Source organism: Acromyrmex echinatior, chromosome 13 (assembly GCF_024713525.1).
Source record: "Acromyrmex echinatior isolate Ae372 chromosome 13, ASM2471352v2, whole genome shotgun sequence".
Classification (NCBI taxonomy): domain Eukaryota; kingdom Metazoa; phylum Arthropoda; class Insecta; order Hymenoptera; family Formicidae; genus Acromyrmex; species Acromyrmex echinatior.
Genome location: NC_141864.1, coordinates 8788719 through 8812439, shown reverse-complemented (window position 1 = coordinate 8812439; position 23721 = coordinate 8788719). Strand labels below are relative to the sequence as shown.

General features: G+C 36.6%; 1 protein-coding gene across 1 annotated transcript; it reads left to right on the top strand.

The window, feature by feature from the left end:
* The first annotated feature begins 3087 nt into the window (after positions 1–3087).
* ChT (choline transporter) lies at positions 3088–22633 on the top strand. The gene is made up of 7 exons (XM_011051169.2): positions 3088–3523; positions 4654–4989; positions 6496–6866; positions 8490–8794; positions 10222–10501; positions 11708–11925; positions 13415–22633. The coding sequence occupies exons 3-7, from the start codon at positions 6593–6595 to the stop codon at positions 14168–14170; spliced, it is 1833 nt and encodes a 610-aa protein (XP_011049471.2). The 5' UTR covers positions 3088–3523; positions 4654–4989; positions 6496–6592; the 3' UTR covers positions 14171–22633.
* The last annotated feature ends 1088 nt before the right edge of the window (positions 22634–23721 follow it).

Sequence of the window (23721 nt, the reverse complement as noted above, 5' to 3'; positions counted from 1 at the left end):
GCAATATACAGAATCATTATTGTATTTATATGTAAATTAAATAATATATAACTAAAGATGTGTCATATTGCAAGACAAAATGTCTTAAAAAATTGTAATTATTTTGTAATACTCACTACAGTGGAATAATTGAGTGCCATAATTTTGTATATTTATTAGGTGTTGGAATTAATTCGTAGCGTTTTACAAGTGATGGGAAGTACTTTCATTAATGTATTTTTTAATGCTCATGTGAAATAAATAACATTCTTTCATTAAAAAACGCTACGAATTAATTCCAACACCTAATATATTCTGTTAACATTTATTGCAAATATTACAATATTTGTTTTCTTAAGAAATAAAGTATTTTGTTTATGTTACAAAATTTAGAGTTGAAACAAGAAATCTATATTTAGATGCTTAAAATATATGTAGAATGTGGTATGAAGTGATAGAAGAATAGCAAATGCAATTTTCAATTTGACAGGAATGGGTCAAACGATATTGATTATGCAAAATTTGGGAGAAAGAAAGAGAGAAAGAAAAGACTCACAGGAAGGGAAATTTGCGGTTACAATCTGTCTATTCAGCATTATGATCTAAATTATTCTTGTAATTATTTGCATTTTGTTACGTTATCCCAGTCTAGAAGATCAACATCATATTTCTCTGAGCTCTATGATATTGACCTATAACAAACGCGACCGCTACTCAGCCATTAATAGGTTTTCCTTGCTTCTCTGCAGTTTTGACGTCAGCATTTTTAACGCCGTGTTATTCTTGGCACTCACGTTGTACCGTATCAGTACAAATTCGAAATTTTATAAATTATTCTCGAAGAGTACGTCTCTAAATTCATAATTCACGCGAGTATTAAGATTTACCCGAGATGCTATACTTATTGCTGTTCACTGAACTGCATAATTGTTATATTACAACATAAAAGGGGAAATGATATAATAAAGCACAATAAGAATTAAAATACTTTATTTAAAGGATTAATTGCTATAATAAATAATAATAAGCTAAAAAAAGATGACTATAAAAACTATATTCTATATTGTATATCCTAAAAGTTTATTTAATGATGTGTTGTGTTTATAATACTTCATTTTGACAATTAGATGCTTCTAATATTTTATAACACATTATATTTAATTAAGGAAAATTAAATATGCGGAGTTATAAATAATTTTTTATTCGTAGCTTTAATTAGCAGACTACCATTCGTGTGACGTAAGCAAATTTATGTACCCACAAATTTGCATTATTTTATCATTAAATTCGCTTTGCAAGGGATCGTCTTTGCTACAGAGGAATAATTAAGTACCGACGTATAACGTGGGCATTATTTCATAATTCGACACACCTAACGACATCCCTTGAATATTTCATTTCATTCAGAATCTGATCTTCATCCCTGCTACAATGACACGTTTTCGTAGTTTCTTTATTTCTTAAAATAATAGTCGATCGCTTCATCGAAAAAAACGTCAGCCCTTTTCCACGTAATTAAACGTGGCAATCGCCAAGAGGTGAATATATGTTTTTCGGGGTAATCGATTTACTAGGTCGTGCGCCTTTCTTCCTATCAATGTTCTCCATCCTCACCTCACTTTCGTCACCTATCTCTATCTGCTGCCCCCGCTAACTTCTGCCCACGCACACCTTGAGAATCCAAAATATTACTGTAAATATCAGTCCTAAAATTTATTAAGCTGATAATTCAGAGGTAATAAAAAGTTGGAGCTGTTTTTCGTTGAGTTTTGTTAAAACGAGATCTCGGTGTTGTATTCGCACGTAGGAGTCGCAATCGATAAACGACGATACATCACTGCATTAAAGAATTAATTTGTCCTTTTCCCAGGGGAAATATCTTTATGTAATTTTTATGTTCGATAAAAAAATAAGAAATTAATATTCAATGTTTAATACTTTTGCATACACTAAAAAAAAAAAATTTTAATTTGAAAGAACTATTTCTTTGCTCGTATTAAAAAAAATTTTGTTGGATCAATGACAATTTCTTTGAAAATAAGATATTGTACAATATTTTTTAATACGAGCAAAGAAATTTTTATTCGAAATTAAGATATATTTTTTTCAGTGTATAAATATCGTTATAGAGAATATTTTATGTATTATTTATATAAAAGGATCACATTTGCTTTATAATAGGTCATATATCCTACGACTTTTGGTTTTCAATGGCAAGACATTATTAAACTTCTAATAAAAGCAAACGCTAATAACTTAATTAACCATTAAAGGCTAATCAAGTTACTCATGCTTGATGCAGAAATAGATCAATGTTACTTCTAATATTACAACTCTGAAGTATAGAAAGTGCTTGACATTTATATCTTAACTTGATTAAGTTGAAGCTCATTAGAGCATTTTCTGACAAACAAATTTTTATTCTAAGGTAACGTAATCTAAATATGACTTTTATAATTTCTAATATCGAATAACTCCAACGATAATTTTTATCTTCTTTGATGATTTGTAGTTGAAAAGATGTCAAACGCCGTGGCATTCCATGTGTCGTGCAGGGAAATCATTAATCGACACATCTACTTGTTTCTAGGCGAGAAAACGACTCGGCCAATGCACGCGACGTTCACCAGGAAATAATGCACCTTCGAAGTCATATTAGTACCGGTTCTTCATCTCCTGAGAGGCCTCAATTCGTCCATCTTCCGGGTTTCCTCCTCTCCCTCCCCCTCGAATTTCCGCTCTCCGTGCGAAAGGGGTGAGAGGAGAACGGCGGAGAGAGCCAGGGGGATGCGATCTCCGTCGCGACGCAGTCGGGGGCGCAGACTCAGCGGCAGCCAGCCAAAGCCGGTTGTCCACGCCCCCCGCTTCGCCCCCGGCGGGGGCGTCGGGTTCATGGAGGAATGGGACAAGAGGGTGTGCGAAGGGGGTACGCGATAGCGAGGGACGTACGGCGGTGCAAGCGGCAGGATACGGGGTGGTTTTTCGGGGGATGGTGGGACGCGACACGGAGTGCTGCGCACCCCCCGCGCGATGCCGCGCGCCGCGCCGCGCCGCCGTGACGTCACGGGGGTCGAATCAATATTATACCGAATGCCCTCCCTCCGTCGTCGTCGGTCCTCGCGAGACGGCAGACGGCCGACCGCCTCAGTACGAGGTGGCCCCCGCGACTGTACGGGACGACGACGGCGGCAACGTCGTTCCGACGACGACGACGACGACGACGACGACGACGACAACAGTGGCAACGACGATCACAGCCACGATTACGAAAACGACGATCCGTTCGATCTCCGGTTCATCTCGCGCTTCATCTCGTTCATCCCCTTCGGGACGGAGGACCGATAGTTGCGCTCCCCGTCACGTGAAGTCGAGTCTATACCTTGTCTTCGCGTTGCCGGTTTTCTTTCGGTTCGGCCATTGGTACCCCACGGTCATCGATTGCCTGCGTTAAACAACTGCCGGTTCCACAATGAGGTAGTCGCAGCCGCTTTGGGTTCCTTCGGGATCGGGAGATCTGTTCAGTGGCAACGTGAGGAAAGTGTTCGTAAGTAACTATTTGGTTGTAGTAACATAAGCGATTTAAAAACAAAAAAAAAAATAGTGATCTTTGAAAAACATTTTCATTTTTTATTCCGAGAAGTAGGGTTGGTTCTGAAATTGCAGGCGATGGAAGGTCTCTTTTTTGTACCATAGAAAAATGTTATAAAATAAAATACGTAAAAAAAATTCGTTTTTCTCTACGTTTAATTGGTATCAAACTACTATAATCGGCATTGAATTATTACCAGCCAGCTTTAGAGTATAACCGCGTAAAAATAATTCATAGAGATCCATGGCCAGTCAAAGTTTGTATGTATGTATTCGTACTTAGATATAAAACAGCGCGTGTGAATAGAGCAGCACTTATAGAACTATATGTGATAATTTTATTTGTGGAATCTCTATCTTATAATAAAACTTTCTCTTATAACAATCTTGACGTTGAAAATGATAGTTAAATTTTTTACAAGTTGTGAATGTTCGAGGATTGATTAAATTTCAAAACGCTGATTAACTTATTTGATTGTTCGTTCATTTTAAAAATTAGAATTTGTAGGAGTACATAGATTAAATTTAAAATGCATGAAGAATCTATATTTTAAAATGACAAAAATTTATTAGTTTAGATTGAAAAATATAATTTAAATATTGTCGACTCAAAGTTGATTTGAATTATGTCTAAGATCAAAATTACCTAAAAGATTTGAAAATAACGTTGTAAAAAAGTGTACACAATTTTGTAAATTCTCTTTGCATATTGAAGAAATTATTGATGCTGGAAGCTAAAAAAAAAGACATTTTTCCTATTTAAACACAAAAGTTGAGCTGACAAGAATATATATTCATCAGAAAAGTCAATACTTTCTCATCGTTTACGTTGTTTATTAATGAACAATAACTTTATAAGAGCCCAAGTTTCACAAAAACTTTTACTTTAATTAAAAACTTTAATTTACGAAGTTAACCACCCTTTTGGTCGATTGTATGTTAACATGATCTTGCTATAAACTTGCTCTTAAGTATAATTAAAATACCAGATGACATCTTTTGACTGAAGTACTTTCCTTGGTGACACTTTCGTACATTCCTTGGCGTCTAATATCTCTAAACATAACAGTTCTCATTCTTCTATAGGTAAAGGACCGTGCTGATCCCCGCGATCGGTCCCGTGGGCGCAGGAAATAGGCGAGGGAGGAGGGAAACGAAGAAACTAGGTAGGCAGGGAAGCAGCGGGCTCAGTGAGTTGGGTGAAAATCGATGGCCATCAGCGCCCATGGGCGGCCTCGCGTTTAGGACAAGGAATAGCCCCTCCCAGAAGACCTCGCTCCGGTGGGGTGACTGCTGCCCCCCAAATCCCAACCAAGCGTCGTCGTCGGTCGTCTGGAAGCATCGTCTTCAAGAAATGCCGCCGGTGCCCGTGTGAGGCTGCCCCCCGCTGTTGCGTGATTGTACCTCGCGGGGATTTCAAAGGTAAACCTCCACCCCTGATATTTAGACTTTGCTCTTCTTTTTCGCAGGACACACCGAACTATTATTTCGTTGACTGGAAATTTTGATAATTTTTGTAATTTTAATAACATTTTAATTCTCCTTCCTTATTTTGCTTTGGAATAAGAACAAAGAATAATAAAGAATAAGAGAATCGAAATCAAAGAAGCTTATGTGCCCCGCAAAATGAACTCTTAGCAATCGTGCCTTTTATGATTTTGTATACAAGATGCACATTCCTCTATGTCTCTTCATTAATTTTTTGTCTTTGATTTTGAAACGTATTCTTTGATACTTTGTTATTATTTGCATGATGAATTTTTATTATTCGCAAATAAAATGCTTTTATTTCTTTTGATCTCGCTTCGAAAAACTGTCTTTTGAAGCTGCATTTTTGTGTTTCATTGTATAAATTGCAATCTTATTCTTTCCTTTCGTAAGGAAAGAGTCACCTAAGGAAAGAACGATTCTTTTGAAGCGTTCAAAAATTTCAACACATTTAAAAATAATTTTATTACATCATTAAAATTATTATGAAGGAAACTCAAGCTTGATGAATAATGGTGTAAGAGATTTTAACATTCAAGCAACAAGCTTGAGCATTCCGTATAATTTTGATAGTCCAACAAAATTATTTTCTAATCTATATCTAACTTTAGAAATTTCGGCGAAACCATTTTTTTAATTTCCTTTTTTGTTCTATTTTACGCCGAGTAAAGTGCGTTAATCGAAGTACATCCTTTTTGAAGCCGAATTGAGCGGCGGCACCTCGGGTAGACCGCGCCTAACAGGATTAGAGGGTGAACTCGGTTGAACGATTTAAATACCCCTCGGGGGGGGGGAGGGGAGGGGGAGTAGAAACATAATATTTGCGCTTAGCTGCACTTGTTGGACACAAGCGTGACGGTCACGATGTTAATCAAGTGGAAGATTTTAATACTCTACGCGAAATTGATAAGTTCTTTGTAAAACCTACGCTTAGAAGTTTTTGCATTCATTAACGTTGTCGGCCGCGGCGAATAAAGGGAGAGAATTCGTAGAATTTACCTTTTTTATTTAAAAAAAAGCAATTAACAGAGCTTGACACTTAAAAATGTATCGCATTACAAAAAAAAAAGAATTTAAAAAGTCAATTCTTATAAATAAAATTGTAAGATTTAATTCAGACTATACACAAAGTAAGATAGGGAACGAATAAAATTTATTCCATTAATTAAAATAGTTTCCAGATAGAAACTTATAATTTTTATTTTGCGATTTTTCTTTCGTCTGTTATAGGTTTTTAAATAATTTTTTCAAATATATAAGCATAATATTTTTCCTAAAATGCAAAGTATAAAAATTCTAATTTGTAATTATATATGTATTACTATCAAATTAAGATGATAATCGCGATTGCCGACATTTCAATTTTTTGAAATTCTTTTAAATTCCACCTTCACATAAAGATTTCTGAAGGAAAAGAACGTGTCCAAAAATTGAATTCAGATATCCAAACAATCCCAAAGCGGATCACCCGCCGAACTTCTCGGACCTACGTCTCCGTCAGCTCGAGCTCACGCCAGTGGACCCCTATTCCCCGAAAATGATCAACATCGCCGGGGTAATTTCCATCGTTCTCTTTTACCTGCTGATCTTGGGCGTGGGAATATGGGCGGCCAGGAAAAAGGAAGCGGGCAACGACTCCGAGGAGGAGGTCATGCTGGCTGGCCGCTCGATCGGGCTCTTCGTCGGGATATTTACGATGACGGCGACCTGGGTCGGTGGTGGTTACATCAACGGCACCGCCGAGGCAATCTACACCAGGGGTCTGGTCTGGTGCCAGGCACCCTTTGGATATGCTCTCAGCCTCGTTTTCGGTGAGTCCAATTGTTTTATTTCTTGTTCTCGTGACTATTAATTTTTAATTTCTTCGTGACGCGAAGTACAGTTATTCCGGTAGTACTTTGAAATGTAAAAAAGTACAAGTTTACTCATTTTTCAGTCTTTCTGTTTCTGTGAAAAATTTCCCCAAAGATACGGAACGTAAATAAACATTTTTATACGGTAAACTTTACTTCCATTCATCTTCATCTAAAAGAATCTTAAAAATTTCACGTAAAATTGATGAGTCAGACTTTACTATTGCCTTTTTGTGATGTTGTTCGTTCTTGCTCTATTGCTTAGCGACTTTATGCAATTTAAATAACTTATGACTTCTGGGACAAGTAGATTTTATAATAGCAATTTAGTGTACGCGAGTTACTTATCGCACGTCAAAATCTGACAAGGAGCAATAATGACGCAAGCTCAAGATTGCGCCATGAAGATATTGAAAACTTTTTATAACATTGTGTAAGTTCGCCTTAATCAGCCGGGTGGATGGTGAAAGTTTACAATCGCAAAGATCGACGATAGAACAATCGAAAGATCGTTGATCAATGGCGCGTCTTTCTTTACACGATGTTGGAATGCTTATATGCCCAACTGAAGAAGTTACGGCCGACAATAGAATTCTTGTAATATAACAGACAGACAGTCGACAGAGTGTCCGCTATCGGCACTCTCGCATATAAAGGTGATAACTTTTCCACCAATGTCTCGCGCGCAGTCAAACGACCTCGACAAAGAATAAATGCGACTATAACTTCATTGAAAGCCTAGCTTCGCTATGTCTATGAATGATCATCTAGTAACATTAAGAAAAAATTTAAGATTGTTATTTCTTCAAAATCCGGATTTTTACACGAAACGATTTTATTGAAGAATTAACAAATTTAGCTAGATACAGATCTGAAAATAACTTTTTGGCGTATCAAAATAATTTTGTAGAACTCTTAAACTGGTTGCTAAAATTTCTGTTTATATGTTTCGGATCATTTTTGAGTCACCTCTCTTAAACTGATTGTCAAAACTTTTTATAACATTGCTCATCGTGCCTGAGTTTTCTGTATAATTATTTTGCTGATCCAACAAAATTATTTTTAGATCTACTCAAAAGTTTTAACATATTCCACATTTCCATTTTCATTTATGATAATTTCGTAAAATAAAGAATAAAATATAAATACAGTTTGCATGCATTGTTTTAAATTTATTATATCATATATGTTATCATATACATTTGCTAAAATTAATATTTTTCCTCAAATTTTTTATTTTTTCAAGCTTAAGCTCCTTGAATTTTGATAACAGAAACTAAATTTTTAGCATTCTGTCGATAATCGAAGTTTTTCAAATGTCTTAATCAAAGACTTGTGTTTACTTAATTTCTGGTGCTCAAATTCTGAAAATATACATATATTGTTTCCATTCTTTTATTGTTTAGTTATTATGATATCCAAACATTTATCAATGTCTACAATTGAAGTTGATATTTCTCTTTCACTCTATATACAAGATATTATTCTACTATTTGATGAAATTACTCGTATTTCAGTTTCCATAATGAAATATGTCAGTGGAAAAATGTTGTTCTTAATGGTCTTGACTTTCTGTCGCAGGTGGTATTTTCTTCGCGAACAAAATGCGACAGCAGGGGTACGTCACGATGTTGGATCCGCTTCAAGACGCGTTCGGGGAGCGTATGGGCGGCCTCCTCTTTCTACCTGCTCTGTGCGGCGAGGTCTTCTGGGCGGCGGGTATCCTTGCAGCACTTGGCGCCACGCTGGCGGTCATCATCGACATGGACCAGGGCACTTCCGTCATCTTGAGCGCCTGCATCGCTGTTTTCTACACCCTCTTCGGCGGTCTCTACTCTGTCGCTTATACCGACGTCATTCAGCTCTTCTGCATATTCATCGGTTTGGTAAGTGGTCGAATTGAGTTGTCGAATCGTATTAAGTATTTGCAATTAGTTGTAATTATTTGTTTAGTGCAAGCAACTAGTAATGATTGGAAACGCAATTAAAAACACTCGAACGTATATTTGTGTGTAACAACTGCTATGTAATAAAACAATAGTCAATAATTAAAGAGAAATTTATTTAAAATAATAAAAAAATAAAACTTGAAATAAAAATAAAATAAGTCGTTATAATGCACTGTTAAAATTTGATTGTGCGTTTTTTTTTGTCTTTTTTTTATCTTTAGTAGAACAAAATTTCAATAAATGTCACGGTTTACTTAACCTGTGCAACGCTCGGTCGGATGAGTCTTTGATACAATATAAACTTCGGAGGTAATCGATATCATGGCTTCGCTACTGCGAGCGTTTGTATTACCAAATTTATACTCCGTGACGTATAGGTGATGACCCACTTCTCGAAAGAACGTTATCGAGCTATTATTTTAGTGAGACTTCTGCTCCTAACGAAGAGGTTTCCATTACAACGGTGAACTTTAAAGCTTTACAATGCAAAGATCTGATCTTTTTAGACTCTTTTAGTAGATTAATTTATTTGAAAAATTAAAGTTTTTTTTAGTTAGAGAAGATATATATAGGTTTCTCATCTTAAATTCGCGTGACTCAAAAATATTTAAATATTAAGAGTATAATTTTGACGTCGTGTTTCCAATTGCATAATCTCATTTTGTTGTATCAATTAATAGAAATTATTGACACACACACACACATAAAATATATGATGTATATTAATACGTAAAATAGTTTATATTATTGAATGAAAATGTTTAAATTAGTTGTGCTGTCTTCTATACGCTTTACTAATTGACTGGAGTTACAATATTACACTCGCAATGCTTTTATTTCGAGCACTACGAAACTTCCCTTTCAGTTACCATTCCGAATGCAAACTCGTCCCTCTGTAGTGAAACTGCCATCCATTAACTGTAATTAATCGCGATAAATCAGGCCTTTCAGAAATAATCAAAGCAGCGATATAGATCCTGTGTCTGGAAAAGATATTTGAATAGCTTGTATCAATCAAGAGATTAAAGTCCGCTTTATGTGTGTCCAGTCTTATAAAAAACCGTCTAAAAGAACATTTGACACGAATTGAACATTTACTAAATTATTTTCAAATTCTTAATATAAAAATTCTTTTTATAAAATAGATATTATTTTAAACGCCAACAGTTTAGTAAAAATAATTTTTTTTTCTCAAAATATTAAAGATAATCGAAAAATGCGAAAAGTCTAGAGTAATTTTTAGAAAAATCACTAAATAATATTTTATTATTAACTATTTATTTTATTATTGACAAATATTCTCTTATCGAATTTTTAAAAATTTTATATATTAAAATGATAGAAATCATTTTTTTTGTCAATAGTGGATGTGTATCCCGTTCGCTTGGTCCAATCCGAAGGTACAATCCCTTAGTTCCATGGACGTTGATTGGATCGGCAAAGTGAATTCCGAGGAATATTGGTATTATTTGGATTACGGTTTACTTTTGATATTCGGCGGTATACCTTGGCAAGTGTACTTCCAACGTGTCCTCTCCTCGAAAACCGCGGGGAGAGCTCAAGTATTGAGTTACGTTGCCGCTATAGGTTGCATCCTGATGGCCATTCCCCCCGTTTTGATTGGAGCGATTGCCAAAGCAACTCGTGAGTACGCATTTGATTATTGATTAAATTGACGTTATACAGTTAATATTATATGCAATATACATATATTCGTAATATATGCTAATTGAAGTTATAAATTGGAGAGAGAGAGAGAGAGAGAGAGAGAGTTCACTGCTCCGTCACGCCATAAAATTTTGTGAAAAATATTTTTTAAATTAAGTACTTATCTTTTGCGTTATCTTTTACATAATTAATATCATAATGAATAAATTTACATACAGCATTTAAGCGACTATTTAAATAAAACGTACAAATGTTAATTCGGCGTTCTCTCATTTCCTCGGAGAGAAAGATGTCTTAAGATCTTTCTTGCGTTGGGGAAGAACTCAATTTGGGGGTATTAATAATAAAATGAGGCGTTTCTGGTTCTCTCAAAATCGTCGCCGTCTCGCTCGAGGGTAGTAACATGATCCCCCTTCGCAAACCTCCTGCTCCTCGTTCGAGAGGATCGAATTAGAAGCCGGGTTGCCCACGTCATCCCACGCTTCTTCTCGCATTCGGAGGCTACTTGACATTTGGTGGCGCGACAAAGAGAGAACTGCTGGTATTTACAAGCGGTTGGTGAACGCGAAGGGCGCGGACGGCCGAGGGGTGTCTCGGGTTGTACTCGCGTGCGTGCACAATAGCGTGGGACCCCGCCATGTGGCGTTGCTTTTGCGAGGGCGAGGGCGAGGGTGAATGCGGCGACTCGCCCGTTGTAACGCAGCTACGTCCCCGGAACTAATTCGGTACCCTGTACCGGTATGTTGCGGAAGGATTCCGTGCACGGCTGGCTAAGGGAGATAGAGAGAGGAAGATAGAGAAGTACAGAACTTCGAATTACGCGGGCGTGACGTCAAACAAAGACGGTAGATAGATAGATGAAACAAGCGATGATACAAATCGAAGCAACAGACAAAGACAAGAGGTTCTCCTTTGCCCTTTAGAAATCATATATTATTCTGACTATTAGTCATATATATAGAGCAGCTACAGAATACAATACGGTACTCCGAATTAGTATGCATTAGAAACATCTCACATGTAGGTTGGTGGCAAAGACAAACGAGATTAAATTTGACAAACGATATAATCATGAATATTAAGGTAAATGAAAGGAACAGTGGTGAAAATTTAATTAACCAACGCAAACAAATGTTATTTAAAAGAAGCTACGTTATTAATTGTATAATAATTATGTCGCAGCTTGGAACGAGACGGAGTATACTGGTCCTTATCCTTTCACGGAGACGGAAACCAGCATGATTTTACCGTTGGTCTTGCAACACCTGACACCGGACTTCGTTTCCTTTTTCGGGCTGGGAGCGGTATCGGCGGCGGTGATGTCTTCTGCGGACAGCAGCATCCTCTCTGCTAGTTCGATGTTTGCTAGAAACATTTATAAATTGATCTTCCGTCAGCGGGTGAGTTTCTTAGTTGCATCTCGTGTGAAATTTCAGCTTTATTCACCCTGTATTTATGCATGTGGCGAAACTACTACTTGACGCAACACACCGCTCGTGTCGATGCATATCTTTAATGCGTATAAGGCAAAATTTTATTCAACAAGCTTCTCGTAAAGTTCTTCGCGAAAGTTTGTCATGAACAGCACGAAAATAAGTTCGTAATTATGTCGATCTCATTTCACTTTTGTTAACTTGTGATTAATCCTCTAAAGGCGAGTGTTGCAATTATGTGTAACGCTCACTTTAAACAATTACAATTCGTATTAGATCGACGAGAATAAATTAATTAAGAGAAATGAATTTGTCATCGATCAAAGCGGATCTTAGTGCTTATTTTAGAGTGAATTTATATACATATCCAATTCTGTGTAAATCGTGGACCCAAATCTTTTCTTGAAACGCAATCATGAATAGAACCAGAGTGATAATATCATATATTAAACTGATAAATAATTTGATATAATAATTTTTGATATTAAAAGGATATTAATAATTTAATGTTAATCTAAGCGTCTCAAGAATTGTAAATAATTTAAATTCCACTTTGAAATATTTAAGTAATAAGATACAAAAATAGGTTTATTTCTGTTTGATTTACTTTAAAATTAAATTCAGAATAAATTTGGGATCGCTAAATTAATTATATTTAAGAAAATAGAACTGAAAATGGAATACATTGAACATTAAAGTATAGTACCTACTCTTACTCACCAGAAAGATTATACGCTTACCGATATATGTATATCGATAATGTAAATATCGATAGATAGATTCTTCACTTACTAGTTATTTTTGAAGCAAAGGCAATAAAAAAGTTTTTTATGACAAGACGATGTCGCCTCTAGAAGGTTAATACAAAGATAATAATTACTTAATAATTAATATAATAATTACTTTAGATTAATACAAAGATAATAATTTAATTATTTCTATCTAACTTTATTTTACTCTCTTATAGATTACGATTAGATTATTTTTATTGTTTAAGTATTTTTATGTTTTTAATTGAAAATTTCTCAGTAATTTTTAATCAATACTATTTCTACATTATGCAGTGAAGGTATTGCATTATTGCTATGCACTATCTTAATTACGCCAACTTTTGATTATACTCGCGTGTCGATTCATCATATCTGCGCCGTTGTTAACTATTTTTGCGAGTTTAACACATGATAGAACAGGGCCGTTCAAAAAGTTTTTGGAGCTTAGTGCAAAGATAACGATGGCTTAGCACTAGGAACTCTGGTATGATGAAATGAAAAGCAAACATGACGGACCTTTGCACTACTTTGGTACATCTAGAGCTCTACTTTGCACGGTCCTGTGATAGAATGTGATAGATGCGATAGATGTGTATATTTCCTTAGAACTTCTAATATTCTTCCCAATTTCTATTCTCCTCGATATTGACTCACGTGGGGGCACGATCTTTACACCCCCTGTGCAGGCGTCAGAGATGGAGATCATCTGGGTGATGCGAGCGGGAATCGGTGTGGTTGGCATACTGAGCACCGTGATGGCCCTCACGATACCGTCGATCTACGGCCTCTGGTCCATGTGCTCGGATTTGGTCTACGTGATTCTATTCCCGCAGCTGCTGATGGTGGTGCACTTCAAGGACTACTGCAACACCTACGGCAGCCTATCAGCGTACATAATCGCCTTCCTGGTGCGCATAAGCGGCGGCGAACCGATGATGGGGTTGCCCCCGCTAATACGTTATCCGGGCTACGACGAGACGACATCGACGCAAATGTTCCCATTCAGGACAATGGCGATGCTGATGTCGCTAATAACCCTGGTGGGAGTGTCGTATGGCACACAGTTCGCCTTCCTGACCGGGCGGCTCGCCCCGGGTTACGACGTCTTCAGATGCGTGGTGAACATCCCGGAGGACGTCGAGCGAGTGGGCCCGGACCCGGCCGAGGGTGAGCAGATGGCGGTCCTAGCTGCGGGTGTCGGCAGACTCTACGGCAGCAAGGACGAATCGAACGGCCGAGTGAATCCTGCGCTCGAGCCGGACTACGACATGGAGCCGGGATGTACGATGGTCGGAGGTACAATGGACGGCATCGTCTGCGACGGCGGCGGCGGCGGCGGCGGCGGCGGCGGCGGCGGCGGCTCGACACCTGGTGGTGGACACCTGGTGCCACATATGCCCGGCGGCGCGTCCCGTCAGCCACAATCCAGCACCGCGTTCTAATTCCTGGTTCCGTGATCGGATGCTGTGACCAACAATAAGTGCGGCGGTGCGGGTCTCTGTCTTTCGTTTCCTTCCTCTCGCTCCATCCTCGTGATCCTCTTCTCTTGCTCCCTCCCGTCTGCGTCTTTCGTTCGGAAGCTCCTGCAATCGGCTCTCTTCGAACCTACTGCTTCTTTCAGCGGTACGTTTATTTAAATCTGACGGTTTCCTCTTAACTCTCGACAGCATCAATTTTTGACAAATGTAATAAAAGATCGTTCCAAGTGTTAAGTCTCTAAGAGGGGTCTTATTTCGATCAATTCCGCGTTAATATCGTTACATATAAGATGCGTATTGAGATATTTTATTTGCCAAAGATAATTATTAATCAAATAATTGCTGAAATAATTCCGAAGGAAACTCTTGAACAAGAATTAATACTAGAACGTCTCTAATTCGTCTGCGTGTTGTTTTGCATCTTCAATCTAGTCTATCGATACAAGGCGCGTAATCATATAATATACATTTAGCCAGTATTGCTTCTTCTAATCTAATGTGTCCTCGAGGAAACTGCGAAGATAATTATCGCGATGATTAGATAGTCGGAATTGTTAACGGCTGAAATTGTGTCTCTCGGAGGGGTCGTTCTAGTGTTAATCGGTTTTTTTTTCCAACTTTCCCAGGCTGGTTACGTAAACCCACGGTCTCCTGTTTTCCAGTTTACTTTTCCTTTTTCTACCCGCTTTACGTCCACGGAGCTCCGAGATGAGCCAACAATGCGGTGGCCTGCGGTAAGTCTGATACGAAATTTCTTTCGTACTCGCGTACCTATGAGTGTGTATTTGTGCGTGTGTGCGTGCGTGTATGTGTGTGCGTGTGTTTGTCTCTACGTGAGTGTGCGAACGTGTATCCGCATGTTGCTGGTGCCCGTCTAACGATCTGTACCTGCCCGCGTCCGCTCGCGTTCGTGTTCCCAATTCCCATCGCTGCTCAGAAAAAGCAATAAACTAATGAGAAAATGGAGATAAAAAAGGGGGGACAGAAAATGGAAGAATAAGGTGATTGGAAAGTACACGCGAGCGGCAAGGGAATAAAGCGTAGTGTTTCCAAACCGGAAGTCGGAGCTTCGGGCGTATTCAGGCCGGGCATCCCTATCCCGCACCGCCAATTAGGCCTAGTGATTTCCTTGTTTTCTTTTTGGAGAGGTATATATATATATATATATATATATATATAATATAAGTATATATATGTATATATATATATACGAAAATAATATATACAAAAAGATATATATATTTAGAATTTAACAAAAAACTGCTTGAGAGTGTTTCGAAACATGAACGATCTGCCTGACTCGAGAAAATCGTGAGGATTGCGAGGATTCTTATCGGGACTCGGTCGATCGGCGCGTGGCTTCTCTTCGTTAGAAATTAATTAGATCGAGCGGTCAACGTGTTTATATAAGTTTATATGCGAGGTCGTAGATGTATCGCGTACTTTCTCTCAATTCTGTGCGTGCACAGAATGACGTACGAGAAAGAATCATGAAATTAAGATCAGTCGTGATCTCTGATCTCTAATAAACTTTAATTATTGTTTAACGTCATAAGGATTTCATCTGACCAGATCTCGAAGCTTAATAACGGACGTATCTAAAAGTTGCGAAGTGAGAGATGACGGGAAGATGCGTTTGAAATAACGTAGATATTTTTATTTCATGTTTCGCTAAATGTGAATATCTGAATTCTATTTAATATAAATTTTTATTTGAATCTTTATCTTATATATTAAATTTTTAATAGAAACAAATGTGCATTTTGAATGAAAATGTGAAATAAATATTAAATAGTCACATTTGGCAGAAGCACGCTATAAAAATACGTTCTGATAAATATTTATCGTCAATCCAGTATTGAAAATAACCAATTTAAAATATTGACAGTTTTAAATATTTATTAACAAATGGATATTATTATATATTTCAAATGTTCTATTGTCTTGTAAGAGTTTTTGATAATTTTATTGTTAAAAAATATATATTGTATATACAGTTTCCTTTTCTAACAGTAAAATATTTTAGATATTTCAGCATTGATATTAACCCTCGGCACATTTTTAAGCCGCACACGATGTATGCTTTTCTACTGGATTGTTTCAGTAAATTACTAGAAAATCTACGTTCCGTGTTGTGCAATTTTAATAATTTACTAAAACGCAAGCAATCCAGCAAGAAAAAATATTGTGCGCCGCAAGTTTTAGTAATAATCTTGAATATTTCTTGATTTTGGAATAGCGACGATAAATATCGATCGATCGGACGTGCCTTTAAGGCACGTTAGAAGAAAAACCCCGTCCATCTAGTATGCCATCCTTCTATCGCCTCTTTCACTGCAATTAGTTCGCGCTATAATTAGTTAACGTGCGTCGTAATGTCGAGTGTCCATGTTGGTGTTAGAAGAGGAGGTAAAACGAAGCTTTTGTACTTGCGATCGATCGTTCTTCCCTCGCTTCGCCCAGTCGTACAGAAACACACGAGTCACGAACACACATACATATTCATCTATACGTGCTAACATAAAAGAAATACATTGTATAGTAGATGCGTCGTTAGAATCGGAGGATGATCTAGCACGACCGTTCTCGTCGTAGATTTTTACGTTCCTTCGCGGCTCACGTGTGAGACTCTCGTTATCGACCATTAAAAATAAGTGGCTGTATGCTAGATTGAAAATTATTTCACTTTTAAGAAACTTAAAGACGTTCTTATCCCTGATTTGAGATACACATATAAGAAATGAGAAAGAACATCAAGTAGTACTTTATATAAATTAACTGTACAACATCATATTAAAGTTTAAAAAATTTTCATTATTAAGAATTGAAATTCCTATAACATTTTTTTTTAAGACTAATACTTCGTATTTAGAAATCTTTCTGAATTATTTTTATATTAAGTAGTGATTAATTAATAATATAATATTATTTTATAAAAAAAACGGACTTTCGATATTGAAATAAAATTTACACACATAAAAACTAATGACAGTACAGCGCCATATTATATTTGGTGCGCATAAAGTTTACAAATATATAATTCTAATTAAATATTACAAATATCGAACGTTTCATTTCGGAAATTACCAGATTTATCTCATATTTATTGTGATATTCAATACATTTTTAAAAATATGTAACAGCATTAATTTGTCAAAATTATTTTACATTATTGAATCTCTATTTTGCTTAAACAAGTTTCTCATTTTTTTAAATACATAAATAAATTATAGCATTAAATAAAAAAATTATTTGATGGATTATCTCCGATTATGATATATTTACGTTCTTCTTGGGAGCTTTTTCGTTGACGGCATCACTGCATTCGTGTATCAAACGTGAGTCGCGGAGCTTCGTCAGGCAGACCGTTCATAGCGCAGGTTTGATTGTTGTGTTTATCATATAGTATATAATAATATAAATATATGATATAAAAATTATGAGCGGTAAGTGCAGTAAAGAGCGAGAGAGATGGGTGACTTAGTGACGAAAAAAGAAAATATAGACCGCTCTGTCTCTCTCTCAATATATATATATATTATACATACACGTTATACATACACGAGAAGACTAAATCCATAGGTGTTAATATCGCAGGTACGAGTTATCGCCATCATTGTTATTTTGAGGATTCGTTTGTTACGTGGTTTACACACACATATATATGTATATATACACACACACATATATATATATAAAAATATATATGTGTGTGTGCATAATATTATATATATATAAAATATATATATGTGTGTGTGTGTACATGATATTATAGCACCGATATCGAGGTCGCTATACGCAATATGCATAAAACGCCTAGAAAAATATGTAATATATTTACGCTCGTTGTATCTGATTGCTCATGTATTATATATCATTTGTCGCCAAAGGATGAGAACATCGCGTTTCGAGACTAACGTCGATGTCAAGGAATGTTGAAATCTAAAACTGATTGTTTTTTTACAAACCCCATTAGAAAAATAATTAAACGTAAATATGAAGAGTGGGATGTGATATACATAATTAAAAAGAACAAGAAATATTTTTCAAAATTGTTACCTCTCATGTTAAACTGAAACGTAAGTAAGAACTTCCAAAATAAAAAGGTTTTAACGTCTTACTAACGTTAAAGACGTCATTTAACATCACTTTGCTACTTGGATTCATTGCTTTTCGCGCAGATTCGTTTCCGATTGATTATAGTCTCCAGAGATCCTTTAATTAGAGTGATCATGACAAATGTCCGATATTTTTCATCAAAATTGTGCGAGTGAGAAAAGATATGACGCACTTTCTAAATTCTTTGAAGTGGAATCTCACTCTAAGGAGTGAAAATTAGCGAGTCTTGGAAAAGAGTGGCTCAATTTTCAATCTTCAAGAGTGAGATTTCACTTTTCAGAGTGAGCTTTCACTCTAGAACATTTAGAGAGTAAGAGTACCAGGTATAACATTGCGCATAATGGCGGTTGGATATAATTTGGATCAAATTTCTGGTTGGTGGCAAATTTCTCATAGCGTTACATTGGCTTATAAAATTTGTTTTTTTTTTTACATGTTACACTTATTCTTTTCTTATATATACAGCACGAAAAAAAAATTTTATCTTGCCCAAACATAGGTTGCTATCTTATGGCCAGACTTTGATTAGAGGGTTTCTATGATTGACGGCCCCAAACGTTTTCTGAATGATGCGAAATTTCCAACTCACTCGTGAAAATTGGACCCCTTCGGATCTCGAAACGCGATGTTGTGTGCGTAATGATGGGATGAGATACTTTAGATAATTTCGTACAGATAGTACAGCGTTTTTGTACTTAGTTCCTACTCACCCGACGAATTGTGATAAGCGTCTGACTTGGCGATTCTGCAAAATTCAACGTGATTAAGTTTTCGAGCGTGTGATCGTTTTCCGTTCAACATCGTTGCGTGAATAATTGATCGGTCCCGTTCATCGTGCTTGCAAAATAGTTACCTACCATTTTCCTCCAAGCAGAATGTATCGGTTATTTCTAGAGTAGCGTGTGAACCGAGTATATTTTTCTAGTTCACAAAGACGCGTTTTTATTCCCGTTAAATCAGGATTTTCCGCTCGTCGATGGACTCGCGTTAAGAGACCTGCCTCCGTGTTAAATTTTTAAATGTGCAAGATTGTTAATTCGTTTAACTTGTAGACAGATAGTAGATATGAAAGTACATGGAAATCTTATATGTATGTTTGAGATATCAGAAATTTTAATATCGACATCAAATATCAAATGTTGGACGAAGGTGCTTTGAAATAACTTTAACATCATATCAAGAAAACGAATAAAAATAATGTTTACAGTTCAAATGTCAGGAATTTTTAAAGGGCTTCTTGTATTTTAACGACGCAGCGATTTGCATACAATAGAAGTCCCTGATATAATATTCTAAAGCATTAAAGTCATTAAAAATATTATCTCTTTGTACGTATGTGAGTGTATATGCACACGTGTGCGTGCATGTGTGTGCGTGTGTTATTTTCGTAAAGTATTTATTTTATTTTAAATTGAAGACTATTATACAGGGTGCCCCAAAATTAGCAACTCAAAATACTATGGCAAGAAAATTTTTGAAAAATTAAGTCTAAAAGTTATTAGTAAATTTTTATTTCAGGCGATCATTTTTGAGATGATAAGGGAAGAGATAAAATTTAAATATAATCAGTAACAGACTATATACATTTAGATGGCCATCTATCCGTGAATCTCGGTAGTATTAGTAAGCGTTCTCTAGCACACTAATACTGACAGATGTCCATCTAAACGTAGTCTGTAATCTTGGCTATATTAGAATAGAATAGAATTTCATTCTCTTCTAGTATTTACAAAGAGGGAACTTGCCTTACAATCGTTGTTCCTATCTCACTCATTCATCCATACCTTCCTCATACGCTCTCCTACTTTAAATTGTTTATTACTTCTGTCTTTCTTTCTACCTTTATTATTGCTCTTTAATCTTATCTATCTTAAATATATTATCACAGCCACAGTATACACACAGTAACACATTCAGTACGCACAGTAATTGACATATTTAAATTTTTATGTAGAAACTATTGCTTAAAATAAAAATTTACAAATACCTTTTTTACTTAATTTTCCGAAAATTTTTTTCCCTAGTATTTTGAGTCACGAATTTTGGGACAGCCTGTATATAAACGTGTTCATATTTTCTTTTCACTTTCCGGAAACTGTTTACGATCGAATTTCTTTCCGAGGTAACTCGTTCAAATCGCTCGGCACTTCGTTCTGCATTCAAGATCACGCGCGTCTCTTTGTTCACGAAGAAACCTCTTCTTCCGCGGTGTTCTCCAGCGGAATTGAAAATACCTTCGAAGAGAAGGGAGGAGGAGGGGGGGGGGTTTACGGATCTCCGGCGATTTGCCGGAAGTGGCCTAGCCGCGTTTTCCGCCGCGCGTCGTCGTATTATCCGCTCGTTAAAGTCGGAGGTGAAATTACGAGCGTGCGACGCGACGGCGCGATTCGAAACGTGAGGAACGGAGCTCGCTATGCGATACGAGATCGTGAAGGTGGGAAGGAGATACTCGTGGATCTCGCTGTGCACTTCCGTTCGTCTGTCCGTCGTTAAGCCTCCGTATGTACTTTCACTCGGATATTAGAGACGATGACGAGCACGCCGGCTGGCTAATCCGTGACGCTCATGGACGTCAAGCTCGTGAAGATGCGCGCGCGCGATGAAAATTGTTATCCTTATTATATTCCTATCGAAGCACGAAAGTATCGCGCTACAATGAACCGCGTGCGAAGACCGCCGTCTCGCTTCTCGCGCCAGGAATACGAAAGTATCACGAACATAAGTATCGCGAATTATTTTTCTACGCAGCGCGTTTCCCTTTTCAATCGTGAATTTTCCGGCGAGTTCGGTGTCAAGAGATAATCGTCTCGACTCGTTTTTCAAACTGTCACAGTTTAGAACTTCAATATTTTGAAATACGGAGATTTGCGTATCTCCATTTCTCGATTTATGATAAACGATAATAAGGAGGATTTTAATGGTCTCTCGAATTTTTAATCGTTTTACTTCGTCTTAATCGTAGACTTTAATTGTTGACTTTAATTGTTGTCTATGGGACGAATCATCAAATTCACAGTTCTTAAATGGGAATACTTCATTAATATATCACATTATAAATCTGGAACGTAAATCTTTAATTTCTTGCTTTCCTGAGTTTTTGCATCTCTTACATTTTTATGCGTTCTTTATATTTACATTCGAGAAACTAAGATAGGGAGAAATTATGGATTTCAATATTTATTTGTGCTTCGAGGTTGATCTCCTATCGTTTCTTTTGTACGAATTTAAGACAGGTGGAGGAGCCGCGTGTCGAGAATGTGGGAGAAACTAGTAGACATTATATAATAGCTTATGAGAATGCTCTCATAAGACGGCCACGTATCATTTACATATCAATGAACGTACGTTGTAATCGGCGACGCAACGAGAAACCTATACATATCATAAAGTGTGCTCTATTGTATATTAGATAATTAGTCGCGAAGAGGAGGAAATAATAAGATAAGACTATGTGTATATATAACATGTATCCTTTAGGATGAAAACGCTCGTCGTTCTTAGGGTGAAAGGGGATACTTGTGCTTATTCTACTACCACGAGTGTCCTTGTTGATCTTTATGCGCGTAGCTTAATGCCGAGAAACTCTTAAGAGAAAGAATTTTGGAAATTTTGTTAAGAGCCTTGTAGATTATTTAAAATAAATACTTTTTAGAATCGCAATATAAATGACTGAAGTAAAACAAAATTGTTTTGGCATCACTTTCTTCTTGTCGATAAAGAATCTTCATAATTAAGAATACAAATTATAATTTCAATGGACATCTTTTTTATACATTCCTGCTATTTGCAAAATTATTTCGTTTTTGCCTTTGACAAATTTTTTTAATTCAAAGGAAATGAATTTTATCAATTTCTTAAGAAGCTCGTGCAAGGATCTATCACTTCCCGCAGAATGACGTTGTTTCGTTGCAAGTATTATAAAATCGCGAGTCGACAGCCAATCTGTGTCGTGCGAATACGAAAATGCGAAGTCGAAGCTCGAATAAGAATTAGCAGATACGATCCTTCAACAAAACCGAGATCGTCGTTCACTTTCCCGCTTGGAGACCAAAATGGCGTACTTAATGTTGCGCGTCCCAAACGCACGGGGTGACTTACCTAATTATGTAGAATAACTTATTAAATATGTAAAAAGCAAAGCGTCCCCTGACTCACCCTCTCCCTTTCCTCCCCATCCTGCCCGGAGGAGTATATCCATGTATATGTATTGCAGAAGCGTTACTGTATTATATGACATTATACGTGTATAATTGACAAACGAAAGAGATGTTGATTGTAAATGTTAAAAATAAACGGTGTACAAAAATGTTGGGCGGCTCATATTTAACGTAGCAATGTGCGGTTTCCATATAGTTTCGAGACGAGTTCGTGTAGTCGACAACTAAAAGATAGCTTTTGAAGTACCTCCTGTATTACTTCTTCTCCAAGCACAACCCAAGGCAGAGTTGTAATTTATTTACCTTGAAGACTGGCAAGCAACGTTTAACGTTTTGAAAAAATAACTAGCAGGTAAGACAAGCTCCAACAAGGAATACTTGAGAAAACGTGAACTTCTTCGGAATTATAAATTCGCAGACGGGACGGATTAGCAACTTAAATATGATAAGATCGTTGTGAATAAACTTCAAAGAACACATAGTTGAATTCCTTCTAAGTCTTGAATATCATCGATAACCTTTGCATCCTTTAAAAGAGCATGAACTCTGATATTTCAATAGGGTTGAGAATTATATACACCTAAGCTGTGCAAAGAGTTAAATTTTTAAAAGGAATGGAAAAAATAAAATTTGGAGGAATCAGTAAGTGGTACTTGTGTCAATTCGTCAACGCGGCATATAACACAATTTCGTACATAACTGCATGTTCGTTTAAACGACGGAGCTGATTAGAAGGTTCTTCCGGTAAAATTGTTATGTTGACTTATTTACTTTTACTGTATGCCTACTGAACTTTACGTTTTTATCATATTTACGTTTCTCACCTCTGAAGATGCAACGTAATATCAAATATTAATAATACTACGTGTTGTACGGATAAAACGAGTACACCCAACGGTATTTTAAAATTTACAGATCACATCCAGAAGAAACCTTGAGGTATCTTAATTTTTCAATGGCTAAGGTCGGTATTTATAGTCGATTTTTATATTTAAGATTGTCTTAAGATATCATGAAACAATCACAGAGTCGTATTAGTATTTTAAGATTTATTACTTAAGATATTGTTTTGAAATAAAGGACTATGAATACTGTCAGAGTTGTATCAACACATCTTAAGATGTTACTTAAGATGATCTTAAAATAAGAACCAACGACTATCGACCAAAGAGCTTTTGCATATCGCACATTTCAGTTTTGTTGACCGACAACGTGATTACGGAGCAGGACTCGCGTCAT

What these genes read in the sequence shown, in the direction of transcription:
- ChT (XM_011051169.2), top strand. Translation starts at nt 6,593, where the DNA reads ATGATCAACATCGCCGGGGTAATTTCCATCGTTCTCTTTTACCTGCTG. An exon ending in TGCTCTCAGCCTCGTTTTCG is followed by an intron (nt 6,867 to 8,489) that starts GTGAGTCCAATT and finishes TTTCTGTCGCAG; the next exon opens with GTGGTATTTTCTTCGCGAAC. An exon ending in AATTGATCTTCCGTCAGCGG is followed by an intron (nt 11,926 to 13,414) that starts GTGAGTTTCTTA and finishes CCCCCTGTGCAG; the next exon opens with GCGTCAGAGATGGAGATCAT.